Raw genomic sequence first — 18,003 nt, 5'->3', positions numbered from 1 at the left:
GTTGACCAGGATGGTCTCGATCTCTTGACCTCGTGATCCACCCGCCTTGGCCTCTCAAAGTGCTGGGATTACAGGCTTGAGCCACCGCGCCCGGCTAACAGTTACTTTTTAAAAAACGTTTTCTCTCGCAACTCAAGTGAATCCTGTAGAGCACAAAATAAAAAGAAAAATAAATAAACAACTTTTTCTCTCTATTAGATATTTTCTTCTTATTAATTGGACTCTCAGTTCAGCCTGTGGTTGCTGTTCTTGACTGTGGATGCTGTCAATCAACCAGCTAGACTCCCAGCTGTAGCTCATAGGTAAATCTGTTCAGCCAAGAAATCACCATTCCTTGGGCACAGCCCTAAGGACCTCTGTCCAGATAGCAAATAATTTAATCAACACCCTTGGGGTTCTGTTCTTTAGCCTTCCATAAAGCCGTGAAACGACCACCATAGCATGCTCACCACCACATCCATTCTGCTAGCCGCCTTGCAGAAGTCAGGATGCCCCAGTAAATTTCTGGAATTGGCCCTCAGGAGTCTACTGTAACTCCTGTAGTTCATCATTTTGCTCTTCTAAGTGCTCACAAACTCTGTTCAGTAACGTCATCACAGATTTTGCCCACCATCTCTTATCTTTGCAAATCAGAATAGCTGTCTACCTCCATCAGCTTCTTTGTCATTGTGTGACTAGATCCCCCCGGAGATCTGTGATCACATGTATCACAGGTGGAAGCTTTCAGAGCTATAGCCTGTCCCTCACCTGGCCTTGGAACTGGAAGGAGCCCTGTCCACCAGTACCACGCAGCAGTTCCCACATGGCAAGCCTTGCTCTGCCATGAGTAGCTTGAAAATCATTCTCCTTGGCAGGAAAGTTGAATCAAAGTGGGAGTCGAATTGTTCTGTTCGTTCTGCCTCCTCTTAAGCACCTGGTCTTCCTTATGCTCCCAACTTCACCTCCAAAGGCCCTTTTTGTTGTCCAGGGTCTTCTCCACTAGCTCATCCTGAAGTTTTGTCATCTTGGCAGTCATTTTACAGCCTCCCAGCTCTCTTTATGTAGTGTGGGTTTTTCCCTTCTCCAGCATCCTGTTCATCTTTTGTCCATGTTCTCTGAGAACCACCCTTAGCAGAAACCACCTGTGCAGTGACATGGGTGTCTTGGCTCTCCATTTTTCTCTGTCTCTTTTGAAAATGTGTCTAGATCATCACTTGCTGTGTTGAATGAGGTAATACAGCACTCAGACCATTGCGTTGATCTGTTTCTTATTTTTTCTCCATGTGGTGTTTTGTTTCTAAGAGAGGAACTTCTGATGCTTCGGCCATCAAGACCTGAGGACATTTTTGGTTTTATAGTGATACTCATTGCTTTTCTGAGTTTCATCTTTCATTCTCTTACCCTGATTATCAAAATGTGTGGTTTGTTTGCATTTTCCACAGTTCTGCTAGCTGTAGAGTTTCTCCTTGCCACATTCATTAGCAGCTGACCTGGACCCTGAAACTTCTATGGATACCCACCACTGGGTTGTTTCACTATCAGGAAGACAAAATAAACCTTCTTTATTTTCCAGTGGCTCCTGAGGGATCCTCCTTCTGTCTTAAATCATCTTAGCAATTGCCTTTTTCAACACCAGAGGAATATCTTTCTGTGTCTGCTGCAGGCTGATGGTCCCGGTGGGGAAGCCTTTCCTGCTGGGTAGCTGTTAAATCCATTTTGAAAAGCATACAGACAGTCACACCTGCCAAATACCAGCAGCGTTGATACAATACAAATTTATTAGTTAAAGGTTTGTTCACAGCCTTTTGTCCTATTTCTTTTGGTCGCACTGCAAATGCTAGTCAGTGGCAAGTGTTCATTATTCACAGTTTATAGATAGGAAAATTGTCACAGAAAACAAACAGTGAATAGAAAATTCCTGTGCTTTTATCATTCTGCCTTCATGTTTTACCCAGAGTTGTCTTCACGGAGCAGTGTATACTGAGGGGAGGCATGTGTAAGGAAGATGCCCAGGCCTAGCTTAGTAGGACTTTACGTGACTCTTGAAATGTGTTATTTATTTTATTTATTTTCTGATGATGATGAGTCAGGGAGCAAGCTTAATGACCAGCCCTTACAGGGTTTGCATTCAAAATCAGCGATCTCACCAGGGGAGAGTATAGGCTACATTTGTATGTGGTATCTTTAAAACCTGTTCATCTGGGAATAAGTTTAAACTCCCAAGAAGTGACTACAGTAGTAGAGTGAGTTCCGGTATCCCCTCTCCTAGCTTTCCCCAATGACAACAGCTCATATGGGTAACTATGACGCCAGGTCTTCTTAATGTCTTTGCCTGTCAGAGGAAGGTTTAGCTGATGCTACCGGAACCTCAGTCAGAACACAATATTATTGTAATAGCCACATTTACACTGGGCTACTGAATGCCAGGAGGCGCTCTGGCTGAGTGCTCTGGTGCCACGCAGCTCTGGGAGCTGCTCCAGTGACTCTCACTGTCCCCTTTTCACAGATGAGGGAGCTGGGCTGCATGGGGCTCATGCTCAAGATCACGTGGCAGTGGAGAGACTTGGGTCCAAGCCCTCACCCAGTGTGTCACGCTGCTTCCCCTGCAGGTCTCACCTGTGCATCTCAGGCTCAGATCGGTACTCTCAGGCCAGTCTCTACACAAGGGTCAGATTTCACTTCCTCCATTATTGCCGGGTGCGTGAGGCCCTGCTCTCAAAGCTGTCAGACCTGGTGGGGCAGCTGCGACTAGCAGAAACACTGAGATGTTGAGATGCTAATTAATTCCCTTCTGACTAATTTCTGAGATGCTTAGTCCCTAGCTCAGGCATGGCAGCAGCAAGTTTTCAGATAAAGATCTCTTGTGGCTGTCATGCTGACTGCCGGGAATGTGAGAGAAAGAGTGCTGGTGGACGGCCCATCTGGACGGCGGCAGAGCAGCAGGTGGGTGTTCAGACCCAGCTGACAGGCCAGGAGAACTGTTCAGAGGCATTTTCCCAAATCCCACTCTTGGGGTTATCCTGCAGTATTGGTACTTTCTTCAAGAGGCCCGATTCCAAATCAAATCATTATGTATCAAATATCACTGCCACCTGCCCACTCTTTAAATATCCGTATTGCCTCTGTGGTTGCGGTGGAAAAGGAGGGCTTGGAGAAGGGAAAGGGCACGTCAATCTCAGTTGTTGCATTTGGTGCCAGGTACAACAAGAACCAAGGGCATTTGAGCCCAGACGACCTTGGTAACTTGATCTCTCACATTCCATGTATTCCAGCCAAAGAAATAAACACTGGAGTGTAACATCTAAGAGATGTTGAACACTTTTGCTTTTATGGAATGCTTCCACATGACCTGAGTCTCATCACAGATTTCACAGGTGAAGAAGCTGAGCTTCAGGGAGGGTAAGCAATTCCTCTAAGGTTCTCCACTTTGTACTTGGCACAGCCAAGATGGAGACCTGGATCTTGGGGAGGCCCCAGAGTGTAGCAAGGACTTTGGTATTCTGTGGACCTCTGCCACTAACCAGTTTCGTGGTCTTCACTAGGACCCACTATCTTTAGCTTTTAAATGGCAATAGTCAGGATGTGGCCTCATCAGGATGTTATGAGGGTAGAGGGCGTGATGCATAATAAGAGCTTAGCAGAGTGTACCTGGCACAGAGGATAACCAGGAAGCGCTAGCTGTTAGTACTAGTCCAGTTAGAAACTAATCTGGCTACAGTTAATGCAACAATAAAACAATGGTTGACTTGAACAAATGATAGTTATGTTTCATGCACAATAAGAAGTCAGAAGGCAGGCAGTCCCAGGCCGCCCAGGAGCAGAAGGCTATTTGCCTTCCGTCAGTCCATTCTGCTCTCCACCGAACACTGGTTTGCTGCCTCATGGGGGCAAGATGGCCGTCGCAGCTCCATCCACCCTTGTGGGGAAGAGGTGCAGTAGCCGTCCTATATTCCCCCTTTGTAAAGAAAGCAAGAGCTTTCCCAGACCCCCACCTCAGTATGCAAACACAGCAGACACCTGCTTTTGTCTTTTTGGCCTGGACTAAGTGCCCTGGCTGTCCACAGCTGTAAGGGACACTTGGAAAATGACCAGTAGCTTTTTAGATTCAGTGGTACAACTGGCAAGGAAGAAGGCAAATGAGAATGGGCGTAGACCGACCATTGGATTGACCACAGCCCTTCCTGCCTCTCACATTGTTACTTAAAAAAATTCTCATTGGTACTCAGGTGCATAGGGCTTAGTTCATCCTAGTCATGTGCTTGCTTGTGGCACGTGAGTGGCAAAGTTCCTATTCTAGACTGACTGCCTTTCCGTCTCACAAGTATGTGCTGTTTCATGTACGTGCATCTCTTAACTTTTTAAATGAAACATAATACAGGTACCCTAAAGTGCACAAGTCTTTGATAGGCAGTTCAAAGGATTTTTATGATTTATCCCCATGAAAGTACATTCAAATCAAGCTATAGAACATTCCCAGCATCTCAGAAACCTTTCTGTTTTTCCACCCTCTGTTAGTACTCCCTCCCAAAGGTAACCATTATTCTGATCTCTATCCCCATAGGTCAGTTTTGCCTGTTCTTGGATTTCATTGAAATGGACTCATACATTTGTATGTGCACTCATGGGCCTGACTTATTTGGCTCACCTGTGAGAGCCATCTGTGTCACTCTGTGTGGTTGTAGTTCATCTGCTTTCTCCCATACTTTGTCTGTCTTCAAAAACCTGGGATTAGTAGCATTGTGAGAACCAGAGTAGCACCGAGATGGAAGTTTCCTGTTTCCATTCATGGAGTGTCTTTTCCTCCTAGAAATCACCCCCTCTGGTTTCTTGCAAAGCTTGCCTGTGCACTGCCCTCTCTGGCACCAAGCTGCTGTCAAAGGAATCTCTTGGGGACTTGTATGTTGGCTTTGAATGCTGTCAGCATCAAATAATTTTCTTGAGCACTTCTTCACTTGGAGAGGATGGAAGAAGAGAGTTAGTGAGGGATGCTTTCGGGAAGGACATTTTTAGGCAAAGAAAAAAACAGCAACTGAAGGCGTTATTGGGAGCTGGCACCTGGAAGCCAGCCTTCTGAGCAGAGATTTATCATTCTTCTGTGTTTCTCCCCTTCGAGCAGTCTCAATTCGGGGCTCAAGGGCAAAAAAGACGCACAGCAGCTCTGCCTGTCTTGGGGCTGGGCAACCTAGTTTGAGTTTAGACTGACTCTTGAGAAGTCTTCCTTCCCCAGACAGTGGGTGATGGGCTTTCCTTATCAAAGCTAGTGTGGCTTTCTTATGAAAACATTGCACTGCAGGGCTAACTTGAGAGTGGTGAAAAAAGCTGATTCTTTTCAGGAGAGTCTTAAATGAAGATGAAATGGATTAGTTATTCTTACAAGTGTGGGCATGTAGGTAAGTCAGGGATCAAGTAGAAAAATGAAAAGTATGCAGCTAGCTCTGATGGTCTTCATCAACATCTTTCCTTTAGGTATCTGCTGATTCTGCGCCTTGCGTCTGCTGGGATAATGCCCCAGAATATTCATCTAAGACTTAAGCAGTGATCCTGTGTGTTAAAATGGAATATTTTATTAAGTTTATTAGGTAATTTCTGTATCCCAGACCCTTGCTAGGGACTTGGCAATTTATTATATCAGTTATTTTCCACGGGGTCTGGAAAGGTAGCCAGGATTATTCCCATTTTGCAAGTGAGTAAATGAGTTAGAGACTTTAAGTAACCTGCCAGTAAGTAACAGGTAGAGTAAGAAGTAAGGCTGATAGTCTAAACTAGGTCTCATATTCCAAAGGCTACGCAGCTTCTGCACCGCCACGCTACCTTTTAAAATAACCCCTTGCCTTTCTAACACACCAGCCGTCTCATGGTTCCTTGACTTCCCTCACCTCAACACAGTGCTCCTCAGTGTTGATCCAGTGAGTGGCTGGTTTTAGAACAGCCGAAAGCTGCACATACCTCCTCACCTGTTTTTATTTTAGCTAGCTGTTGAAGCTACACTGTAACACTGCACAAATCTTTACTAGATGGCTCAAAGGATCTGTTATATTTTATTTAAAATATTTAAAACTTTAAGTAAAATTTAAATTTTGTAAAATATGTGAAACCATACAGCATAGTAGAAAAGATTTTCATGGATAATAAGGAGTCACTGGTTTTCGTCCTAATGTCACTAGAAATCAAAACAAGGCATAAGGCTGGGCGTGGTGGCTCATACCTATAATCCCAGCACTTTGGGAGGCTGAGGCAGGTGGATCGCTTGAGCTCAGGAGTTCGAGACCAGCCTGGCCAACATGGCGAAACCCCATCTCTATAAAAAATACAAAAATTAGCAGAGTATGGTGGAAGGCTCCTGTAATCCTAGCTACTTGAGAGGCTGAGGAAGGAGGATAATTTGAGCTCAGGAGGCAGAGGTTGCAGTGAGCCAAGATTGCACCATTGCACTCCAACCTGGGTGAAGGCAGTGAAACCCTTACTCAAGAAAAAAAAAAAAAGGCGTAAGACATTGAGTGGGACCATATCTGTCCAATCTTTTGGCTTCCCTGGGCCACACTGGAAGAAGAAGAATTGTGTTGGACCATATATAAAATACACTAATGATAGCTGATAAGCTGAGAAACATTGCCAAAAAAATCTCATAATGTTTTAAGAAGTTTACGAATTTGTGTTGGGCCACATTCAAAGCCGTCTTGGGTTACGTGTGGCCCACAGGCTGTGGGTTGGACAAACTTAGTGTAGACCTAATGTCTGTATGCCTCAGTTTACCTCATGTGAAACGAGGAAGTTGAAGTATGTGATTATTGATGTCCCCACCTGTTCCAAAAACATGAGCTCCTTTGACCTTTCTGATTTTGTTTTTGTGATTCTAATATGGTTGGAAAGTACAAATATTAAAAGAGTCTTAATTGCTCAATGTAAATCCAGAGAAGTAGATACCATTGGGGCTTTCAGAATTTCTTGAAATACATGCAAGTTCTTTACTTTTCCAAGTAAAGTTGCATTTTCCATTGCATTTCCCAGTCCGTCATCAAAAAAGAATATATGTTCTTAGATAATTCGTAGTGGAGCTTAGATCCTTTGAGGGTCTGGTAGGCTTTAATTTTGGATAAATTGATGTAAAATATTTGCCAGTAGCCAACTTCACATTTCCAACCCAAATGTAAATCCCTCCTTATTCAGTAGATGAGCATGTAATACAAACTGTTCTAAATTATACGTGGTACTATTGAATAGACTCAGGATGATATTGAGCAACTCTGAAAATAAGAAAGAAAATGCTATTATGGCCTAATTACTTAAGAATGTGCTATACTTAAAAAAATGGTTACTGAATCATTTTAGACCCAGTAAAGACAAAACTGGCCACACAAGTGACTCAGGAGCATCTGTTATCAAGCAAGGACTCAATCCGGAGAAGATCTTCATGCAAGTCCATTATTTAAAGGTAAGCGCATCTCAGTGGTAGAAGCCAGTTACTGTGGTGCAGCGTTTTTTAGGCTCTACAATTAAAGAATACTAAAAAGTAACATGACTGAGGCAAAAATATTATAATGACATCTGACTGGCCAGATAATCTGAGTGTTCAGTAATTAAAGCACTTCATACCCAAAAAAGGATACCATGTTAGGAAAGACTGAATGAAAGAAAGCTGAAATATTCCCAGCCCTGTACCTCTGTTCTCCCCGCTTGAGGACCAGAACTCTCACACGGCTGTCAGGTTCCTACCAAAAGACATGGGTGAGAAGAAATCTGTTCCATTGTAAAGGCCTTTACTGGTAGCTGGAGCAGGGAAGAGCTGGGTCTCTCTTCGTCTGCGATGGCCATCCAGGCTTCAGGTGAACCAAGTCTAAACAGCAATGATGATGGCGTTAACAAAGGAGCTGAGAAGTAATTAATTTCCGTGCCAAGCCTTCCTTGTGAAAATGTAAAGGGCAGCCGGGGATGGGGTAGGACAGCACCTTCTGATGCGCCAGTGCACTGTGGGTTAGTTTGGGATGACTAAGCATTTTTTGATGAACTCATGGCAGGCTTCTTTCTCTCTCTCTTTTTTCTTTCTTCCAGGGCTACTTCCTTCTTCGGTTTCTTGCCAAAAGATTTGGAGACGAAACCTATTTTTCGTTTTTAAGAAAATTTGTGCACACATTTCACGGACAGCTGATTCTTTCCCAGGTAATTTACGGGTCCTCATGAGTCCATGAGATATGATTGGAGGGGGTATGGCACGTGAAGATTAGATTATGTCAGTATTAGAGAGTAGGGAAAAGATTTCCCACTTAATGCAGTGGGAAAAATAGGAAGTTAATGAAATAGACACAGAGAAAGCGTTGCTTCAGGGAGGGGGATCTCTCTGTAGTTCTGAGATAAACGGTAACCCAAAGCTGTCTCATACACAGTAGTGTGGATAGTTTAAGTGACCTTAAAAACAAAAATAAAACAGTCCCACTGTTCCTTTTACCTGGACTTATCTTTGCAAGATTGCCTCCTCCTTACCTTCTGGTCTTAGTTTGAATGCCACAGCCTCCAAGTCACCTGGCTAAACAGATGTGCATCCAGGCCAACATGTCCCACCCCTTTGCCCTTTCCATTGCCTTGCCATTGTCTGTAATTACGTTTTCATTATGGGACTATTTGTTTCTTTTCTCTCTCCTTCACTCTATGTATATGCCCAACAAGGCCAGACTATACTGTTTTACCAGTGCTTAGCACATGATTGGCACACAGTAGGTACTCCATAAATATTTGATCAATAGATTAATAACAAGATACACTGAAATATGCAGACAGCCTGGCCACAAAACTATCAGAGACCCTGTCAGCTCGTACGGGTATGGGCCAAGCAGTACACAGCAAGGAAGTTAATGAAGAGTGGGAGGCCCTGAAAATGACACTCATAACTGATAGAAAATAGGTGATGCATCCTTAGCATAGATTGGACTAAGAGATCTTTTCCCTATTTGAAATTGTGCTCATATACAGCTATGAGTCACATTATCTATAATGTTAGATGTAAAGGAAGTGCACGTGTAATTTGAACAGAGATGGAAGAATAACATGAGCGTAACAAGACCGGATGTCTGTTCCTCTGTGTTCTTTTTATTTTTGTATTGGGTGTGGGGAAAATCCTTCCTAAGCATATATTTGGAAAGGCAATTTGAAAACTGGTTCAGAAGTCTTACAGGCTTGGTTGACTGATTGGTCCAAATTCCTACTGCTTGAACCACTTCTCACCAAGAGTCTGCAGCAGTGTTAAATAAGTGCATTGTATTTATGATGACTTTGGAGGTTCTGATTATCACTTCCCGTGGAACTCTTACTGCTCTCTTAACCAAACTGTTTAGTTTTTCATTTGCTTCTCTCTCTCTCTCTCTTTTTTTTTTTTTTGAGATAGATTCTCATTCTGTCACCTATGCTGGAGTGCAATGGTGCAATCTCGGCCCACTGCGACCTCCACCTCCTGGGTTCAAGTGATTCTCCCACCTCAGCCTCCCGAGTAGCTGGGATTACAGGCATGTGCCACCACACCCTGCTAATTTTTGTATTTTTAGTAGAGATGGGGTTTTACTATGTTGGCCAGGCTGGTCTCAAACTCCTGACCTCAGGTGAACTGCCCGCCTTGGCACCCCAAAATCCTGGGATTACAGGTGTGAGCCACTATGGCTGGCCTGTTTATCTCTTTTGAATGATTACATTGTTGTTTTTTCATAGCAACTTCATTGAGATAAAATTCATATACCATCAAGTTAACCCTTTGAACATCTACAAGTCAGGGGTTTTTGGTATATTCACGAGGTTGTTCAACCATCATCATTATCTAATTTTAGTACATAGTCACCAAACCCAGAAGAAATCATTAGCAGTCATTTCCCCATTTTTCCTGCCAGCCCTACCTAACCACCAATCTGCTTTCTGTCTCTGTGGATTTGCCTATTCCGGACATTTCATGTACAAGAATCATATGCTGGCCAGGCGCAGTGGCTCATGCCTGTAATCCCAGCACTTTGGGAGGCCGAAGTGGTTGGATCACAAAGTCAGGAGATCGAGATCATCCTGGCTAACATGGTGAAATCTTGTCTTTACTAAAAATACAAAAAAATTAGCCAGGCATGGTAGCAGGTGCCTGTAGCCCCAGCTACTTGGGAGGCTGAGGCAGGAGAATCACTGGAACTTGGGAGCTGGAGGTTGCAGTGAGCTGAGATTGCACCACTGCATTCTAGCCTGAGCAGCAGAGCTTTCTTTTTTTTGTTGTTTGAGACAGAGCCTCACCCTGTCACCCCAGCTGGAGTGCAGTGGCATGATCTCGGCTCACTGCAATCTCTGCCTCCCAGATTCAGGTGATTCTCCTGCCTCAGCCTCCCGAGTAGCTGCGATTACAGGCATGCCCCACAAGGCCTGGCTAATTGTTTTCATCTTTAGTAGAGACAGGGTTTCACCATGTTGGCCACACTGGTCTCGAATCTGCCCAACTTGGCCTCCCAATGCGTCTGGCTTTCTTAACACCATGTTTTCAGGGTTCCTGTAACATGTATCAGTACTTTATTCCCTTTTTATTTTCATTTTTATTTAATCGTGATAAAATAAACATAAAACTCTACCATTTTAGCCATTTTTAAGTTCACAGTTCAGTGGCATTAAGTACATTCACATTTTTGTGCAATCATTACCGCCATCCGTCTCTCGCACTGTTGGTATTTCATCATGATAACCCTCCATTCTTTCCTCCCTCAGCCCCAGCAACCACCATTCCACTTTCCGTCTCTATGAATTTGACTCCTCTAGGTACCTCATGTAAGGGGACCCACATAGTATCTGTCCTTTTGTATGTGGCTTACTTTACTTAGCATAATGTCTTCAGAGGTCAACCCTGTTGCAGCGTGTCCCAGAATTTCCTCCTGTCTTAAGGCTGAATCTCCGTTGTGTATATATACCACATTTTGTTTACCCATTAATTCTTTCCTGAACATTTGCATTTTTTCCATCTTTTGGCTGTTGTGAATAATGCTGCTATGAACATTAGTGTGTAAAATATCTGTTCAAGTCCCTGCTTTCAGTTATTTTCAGTATATACCCAGAAGTGGAATTGCTGGGTTATACAATAATTCTATGTTTAGCTTTTTGAAGAATTGCCATACTATTTCCACATTGGCTGTGACATTTTACATTCCCGCCAGAAGTGCACAAGGGTTCCAGTTTCTTCACACACTTGCCAACACTTAATGCCCTCTGGATTTTTTTATTATATGGTTTTGATGTGCATTTCTGTCATGGCTGATGACAATGAGCATTTTTTATGTGCTTATGGGCCATTTCTTCTTTAGAGAAATATTTTTTCAGATTATTTGCCCATTTTAAAGTTTTGGTTATTTGTCTTTTATTATTGAGTTGTAAGAGTTCTTTATATATTTTGGATATAAGTCCCTTATCAGATACATGATTTCCAAATATTTTGTTTTATGTTTTGTGTTTTTACTGTCTTGATGGTGTCCTTTATAGCACAAAAGTTTTTAATTTTGATAAAGTCCAGTGTATCTATTTTCTCTTTGGTTTACTGTGCTACAGGTGTTATAACTGAGAAACCGTTGCTTCGTTCAAGGTCACAAAGGTTCACTCTTACGGGTTTTTTTCTAAGAGTTTTATCACATTACCTCTTATATTTAGTCCTTTGATCTGCTTTGAATTAATTTCTATATATGTTGTGAGGACGACAATGCAACTTCATTTTTTTTTTTTTTTTGCATGTGAATATCCACTTGTCCCATAAACCATTTGTTAAAAAGACTATTCTTTCCCTCCGTTCAATTGTCTTGGTACCCTTGCCAAAATCAGTTGACCATTAATGTAAGCATTTACTTCTGGACTGTCAATTCAATTCCATTAGTCATTATTTCTATTCTTGTGCTAGTATTATATTGTCTTGATTACTGTAGCTTTGTATTAAGTTTGGAAATTATTGTTTTTCCCACTGGCGTGTACTCTATAAAAAATTGTAAGCAATGCAGAAAAGTTCAAAGAATGTGAAACATTACTCAAAATCCCACCACCCAGAAATACCTATAATTAATCTTATGTGAATAACATTCCAGAAATCATACTATTTATCTTTGTGTCTGTATGTTATATATGATGTACATACATGTATCTGTGTATGTATATGTGGTAAATGCGTGTGTACAGGCATAGATGTCACTGGGCAGAAATAATTTTATAAAAATAGGATTATATGTGTGTTTTAATGAAATGTTTTAAATTTCCTTTTACTTGAATTTAATGAGTGAAAAGGCAACTAAAGTGGAGATAACTTCCCAAACTTAAGATAAATGTAAGAAAGTTCATTTTCTAAAACAATCTTCTATGGTTAAGAAACATTATTATAAAATAATTAAGAGATTCAAATTATTTTTTCCCTTTTCCTATATATTTTATTTTTAGAAAACAACAGTTTATTCACTACTGTAAAAGATGAGGAGTTGGCCGGGCATGGTAGCACATGCCTGTAATCCCAGCACTTTGGGAGGCCAAGGCAGGTGGACTGCAAGGTCAGGAGTTCGGGATCAGCCTGGCCAACATGGCAAAACCCATCTCTACTAAAAATACAAAAATTAGCTGGGTGTGATGGTGCACACCTGTAATCTTAGCTACTCAGGAGGCTGAGTCAGGAGAATAGCTTGAACCCAGGAGGCGGAGGTTGCAGTGAGCTGAGATCGCACCACTGCACTCCAGCCTGGGACAGAGTAAGACTTAGTCTCAAAAATGAAACAAAACAAAAAAAAGATGAGGAATTAAATGGTTGTGTACTTTAACTACTTTCTCCTTAATTCTACATTTTTCTTAATTATTATTCTTATATATTAAGGCATATTTCATTTACAAAATGTACTATAATTTTCGCAGTTGTGTAAACTTGGATTGTTAGAAGATGTCACTTTTTACCACCAGTTATTTTACCTTTTTTTTTTTTAAATGACTATTTTATTTTGATTCAGCTCTTTGCTGGCTGAATTTCATTATCAAATTTGTGTTCAGGTTGCAGACTCACGCTCTATGATTTCTGAGTTCTTACTGATTAAGAATGCTCGCCTGTTGTCTTTATATTTGAATTATAAACTGACTGGATGTAATATTCTTGGGTCACGTTTTGATGCCCTTACAACTTTTAGACGTCGCTCAGCTGCTTTCTGGCATTAAATCCTGCTGTGGAAACTTTTGTGGTCATCCTACTTCTCCCCCTTTATAGTACTTAGATGACAGAAGAATTCTTTCCTTATCTTTCAGGTCTAGTAATTTAATCAGAAAATGGCTTGGTGTCCGTGGTTTCATACCATTAGTCCTAGATTCTATTCTTCCTTCTTTAAATGAATATGTCTTAATCGTATGTTTGAATTCATTCTCCCTCCTTGCAGGGTTCTGGATTTCAAGGTTACCAGTTGTCCTTGTCTCTATATCTGTTATTTTCCAATTGCATTTATCTTTTTCTTCTTCATGACCTGTGGTAATCCCAAGCAACCCCTTTACTATTAATGTTATTTTCTTTAATGTCTGTTCTTTTCCTTGCTATGTCTATTTTATTAGTGCTCCTCTACTGGTCCTTAATTTATTTTCTTTGCCATGAAGTCTCTAGGTCCATCTCATTTTGTTGTCTTGTCAACTTATCTTTGAGCTTTCATCTTACCGAATTTATGGTCTTATTTTTTCTGTAGTTGTTAATTTATTTTATAGTACAAAGTGTTCACGGAGCATTTTCTTCTACTCCTTGGATTATGTTTTCTTCAGGGTGGGATTCTTTGTCTTTTAGGTGTTATGCTGCTTTCTCTTTTTATGTGAGTTGTTACTGTGTTAGCTTGCATGGTTGCCATACGTTTCTTCTTGCTCATTCTCAGCATGGGTAGCACTCTCCTGTCCTTTCATTTGTTCTCATATGTATTGGAACATTATCTTTGATTCCTTTTCCAACTTACCCTATGCCCGTTTTTCTTTCCCTCTGAGCTACAGTTTGAAATTTGGTTGTTACGTACGGAGGGGAGGAGGAGAAAAGCTCCACTGGAGTTGTATACAGCCTTTGTTGGGAACATTTGGCTGTACTGCTCTTGAAAACTTGTTAAATGTCCTCTGCCAAGATTCCTGTGACCTAATACAGGTGGAGCTTTTTCCCACTGCAGGTATCCTCTCAATTAATATTGTTTCTCTAATTTAGGGTAGATCCCTAGAGCATCAACAGTTCATCGAAGAGTTGTTTATTTCCCAAGTTTTGCTCATCTCTTGCCAGCAAACACTTCCAGCCCCTCCACAGGAAGAAAAGAAGAAAGATAAAGATATTCCTGCTTTTTCCCAAATGTGTGGATATTTGTGAGAATTTGCAGGGTTTGGGTAGTTCCCAGTATTAGTACTGCTAAGCATGAGGCTGGGGGTAGAAGCTGTGTTTGAATCTTAGATTTCTTTCTTAGTTGTGCCTTTTTGAAGTTTATGCCATGAGGCTGTCCTTGTTTGAATGCTACTGGTCAAGTTTTTATTGCTTTTGAAAAAAGGTTTGTGTTTTTATTTAAATTGCTGCTTAGTTATTGATGATGAAGGTCTGTGATCCAATTTCTTTACTCAGAAGTCCCTATAGTTCTTCCCTTTCCAATTTACTTCTTAATCCTTTTCCTTCCAAACACCCTCCCGGTCCAGCATTTCAATATTATCATCTTTCTAGCCCCGACTAAAAGCCCTCTCTTGAGTATAACAATGACTTCTTCTTGACAATTTCATTTCCTCTCAGTTCTTACCCTGACAACCCTGTCCTTCCTTCCATATTTTGTTTTGCCTCCACTACCTCCCTCCCCTTCCTTATGAACATGATAATTATTAATAAAATATTTGACAAAACTGGCTAGCCCCATGTCATAGTTAAGCCGGTGTCAGTTTAGCCAGTAGAATCTGCCTGTACCTGCTTTCTGCTGAATACTGTCACCAGGACTGAAAAATAGTTACCAAATTAGCCATGTGCCAAAATCGGTGCTAGTTTTTAAGAAATGTGTAGTGCTTCATTTAGTGTTATTGGGTGTTAATCAAAACAGGCTATATAGGATGGACCTGATTGGCACATCGATTATTAGGAGAGTAGAAAATCAAAAAAATCCTCAAGGAACGTATCTTCTGACTGGAGTGTGGCCTTGTAACCATTGCCAAGGATCCAGATAGAATTTCATCCCAGCCGCTTCATAAAACGATAGATTTCTGGGGTGGGGGTAGGCTTTGGTTTTAATTTGTTTTTGGGCATACTGCAGAGGTGACAAACTGGGACCCCTACTATTTGCTGCTAGCTAACTTTGTCAAATGACCCTAGAATCAGCTGTGAAAAAAAAGTCCTCCTTGTCCAAATTAGATTTGTAAGTTGCCTTCACAAAACTGCTAACACACTGAAGGAAAGAAAGAAGACAGATGAAAGAATTCAAAAGAGGTGGTACAGGAAGGAATAACCATTTTTCTTTCTTTTTCCTTCTGCTGTAGAAAGTGGAAACAGCTTCAGTCATAAGTACACCCTAGAGGTATATGCCAATTGATGAAAAGAACCAGGAAAACTAGTGTTTCACTGTTAAAGATGGAATCTATGACAGGAGTAAGAAGGGCCAGTGGGTTCATTCCATTGCAAGATGGTGCAGAGACTGCTTGGATGAGACCAGCTGCCTTGAATGGGATGGAGCAGAGAACTGAAGAATATCAAATGCCATAGAAAGACATTCCCATAGCCTGTGGGAATGCAGGCCCCATGTCTTAGAGATGCCCAAGGTGTTAGGTTTTTGGGATCCTCTGGGCCTGTCATCCCCAGCACCACTGACAACTTCAGCTCACTGCTGTTGCCTGCAGGCTTGAGCTCTGAGGGAGGAAGAGGCAGATGCTCCAGGATGGCAACTTGCTGGGAGGCAGGACAACTATCTTCCTTCAAAATGAAGCAGGGTTCCCAGGGCCTCCTGTGCTTACCTGGACTCACACCCAATTCTGGATACTTGTGCTCTGCAATCCTGTGCAGAAGGATCCAGTTATAATTGAAAAATGTAAAAGGGCAGAATTAAGGTTAACTCTGAATCTCCTGCTTCTCATGCAATTAAATTCCCCCTATTGCCATTGAGTTAATGTAATTTTCCCCCACATCATCGAGCATGAATTACCAGGCAAATATAGGATAAATTAGTATGGGCTACAAGGAGATAATGAAGTAAAATTAGTAAAAAGTTATCATTACGAGCACTTGGATTTTTAAGAATCAAAAATCCTATCAAGCAGCCAGTGAGAAATTAATCTACAAAGTTATCTGTTAAGATATTAAATTTAGGCCAGGCACAGTGGCTCACACCTGTAATCCCAGTACCTTGGGAGGCTGAGGCAGGTGGATCATGAGGTCAGGAGTTCAGGACCAGCCTGGCCAAGATGGTGAAACCCTGTCTCTACTAAAAATACAAAAATTAGCCAGGCGTGGTGGCGGCGGCCTGTAATCTCAGCTACTGGGGAGGCTGAGGCAGATAATTGCTTGAACCCAGGAGGCGGAGGTTGTAGTGAGCCGAGATGGCACCACTGCACTCCAGCCTAGGTGGCAGAGCCAGACTCCATTCCCCCCCAAAAAAGATAATACATTTATAAAATAATATATTAATATATTAGATTGTGATAAATGTCTGTCAACTTTTTTGCAAAATAATTTTTGAATAATAAAAATGATGACTCTAAGAACCTCAAGCAAAAATAATTGTTTGTGTTCTAAATATTCCTCTTGTTCCTTTGGTATTTTTCTCCATATATCCACTGCAGGGGCAAAGAACAACTCCAGTTGTTGAACAACTGGAGTTGTTCTTTGCATGGTCCATTTTTTTAAGCAATAGTTTTATTGCTGTTTGTATTGTTAGCTCACATGAAACAGCAATAAACAAAGTCTCAGAAGGAGAAGAGAAGTTTCAAGAAATAAATATTTCACTAATGCTCTTAATAGGGAGACTTTGTCTCTGGAAGAAATGGACTGTGACCACCCATAAACACGGAGAAATGGGACAGCCGGCTTCACTAGCATAGTGATAGCTGTGTTTCTGTGTCATGATAGAAGAATGCCTCATCATACAAATGGTTTGCAGATTTCTGTTCCTCCGTAATTCTATCTGTTCTGTAATGCAAAGATCTGTGCTACTGCCTCCGTCTCGCAGTTAAGTGGGTCTCATCAGAGTCTCGTGTGGAGTCTGTATTTGCATGCTTGGTTCTGTGGGGAGGGCTTCGGTCTGGAGTAACTCTTGTCTGATCATGTCTGGGCTTACACTTTAAAGGACCCATTTTAAAACACTGTTTTTTATTTTATTAAAAGAAAAACTTCAAACATAGATCTATTTGTTACTCAATATCATCAAGTTCCAAGAAAGTTAAATATTGTTCTTGTTTCATATTCTATATTTATACAAAGTATATCTTATTAAATCTTAAGATGAGGAAAGGTTGACACTAGGGTTACCCACTTAAAAAATAAAAATACAGAGCAGAAAAATCAGTAAAATTCAAATTTCAGTTAAATAGCAAAAAAATTTTTAATGTAATTATGCCCCTAGTTTTACTGGGCACCTATTCTTTCTTTCTTTTTTTTTTTTTTTTTTTTGAGACAGAGTTGTTGCCCAGGCTGGAGTGCAGCGACGTGATCTTGGCTCACTGCAACCTCTGCCTCCCAGGTTCAAGCGATTCTCCTGCCTCAGCCTCCCAAGTAGCTGGTATTACAGGTGTGTGGCACCACGCTGCCTAATTTTGTATTTTTAGTAAAGGTGGGGTTTCTCCATGTTGGTCAGGTGGGTCTTGAACTCCCCACCTCAGGTGGTCCACCTGCCTCTGTCTCCCAAAGTGCTAGGATTACAGGCATGAGCCGCTGCCCCCAGCCTGGGCATCTATTCTTATCTGACAGCCCCAGTTAAGAACAAATCAAGATTCTAGAGTTAAATGGACTGGAAAAGGGGGTCATAATACTCAAAGTACAAATTAAATCTAAATGAACATTCATACTTGAATTTTTTTAGGTCTTTATGTGGCTTTCCTTTT

At 41.5% G+C, this 18,003-nt stretch overlaps 1 protein-coding gene across 15 annotated transcripts in view; it reads left to right on the top strand.

Moving 5' to 3' along the window:
• The window catches only part of AOPEP (aminopeptidase O (putative)), a 379,056-nt gene that overhangs the window by 238,632 nt on the left and 122,421 nt on the right, over window positions 1-18,003 (top strand). For all 15 annotated transcript variants that reach the window (XR_005203205.1, XR_005203206.1, XR_001830582.2 and 12 more), the window contains 2 exons: window positions 7,309-7,411; window positions 8,029-8,136. Coding sequence is in view for 10 of the 15 variants with exons in the window: in XM_017547221.2 (XP_017402710.1) it covers window positions 7,309-7,411; window positions 8,029-8,136 (211 nt within the window). In the remaining 5 variants the exon portion in view is untranslated. The remainder of the gene's footprint in view (window positions 1-7,308; window positions 7,412-8,028; window positions 8,137-18,003) is intronic.

Source organism: Cebus imitator, unplaced genomic scaffold (genome assembly GCF_001604975.1).
Source record: "Cebus imitator isolate Cc_AM_T3 unplaced genomic scaffold, Cebus_imitator-1.0 Scaffold196, whole genome shotgun sequence".
NCBI classification, from domain to species: domain Eukaryota; kingdom Metazoa; phylum Chordata; class Mammalia; order Primates; family Cebidae; genus Cebus; species Cebus imitator.
The sequence above is the reverse complement of the archived record's forward strand: the minus strand, read 5'-3'. Positions and strand labels throughout refer to the sequence as shown.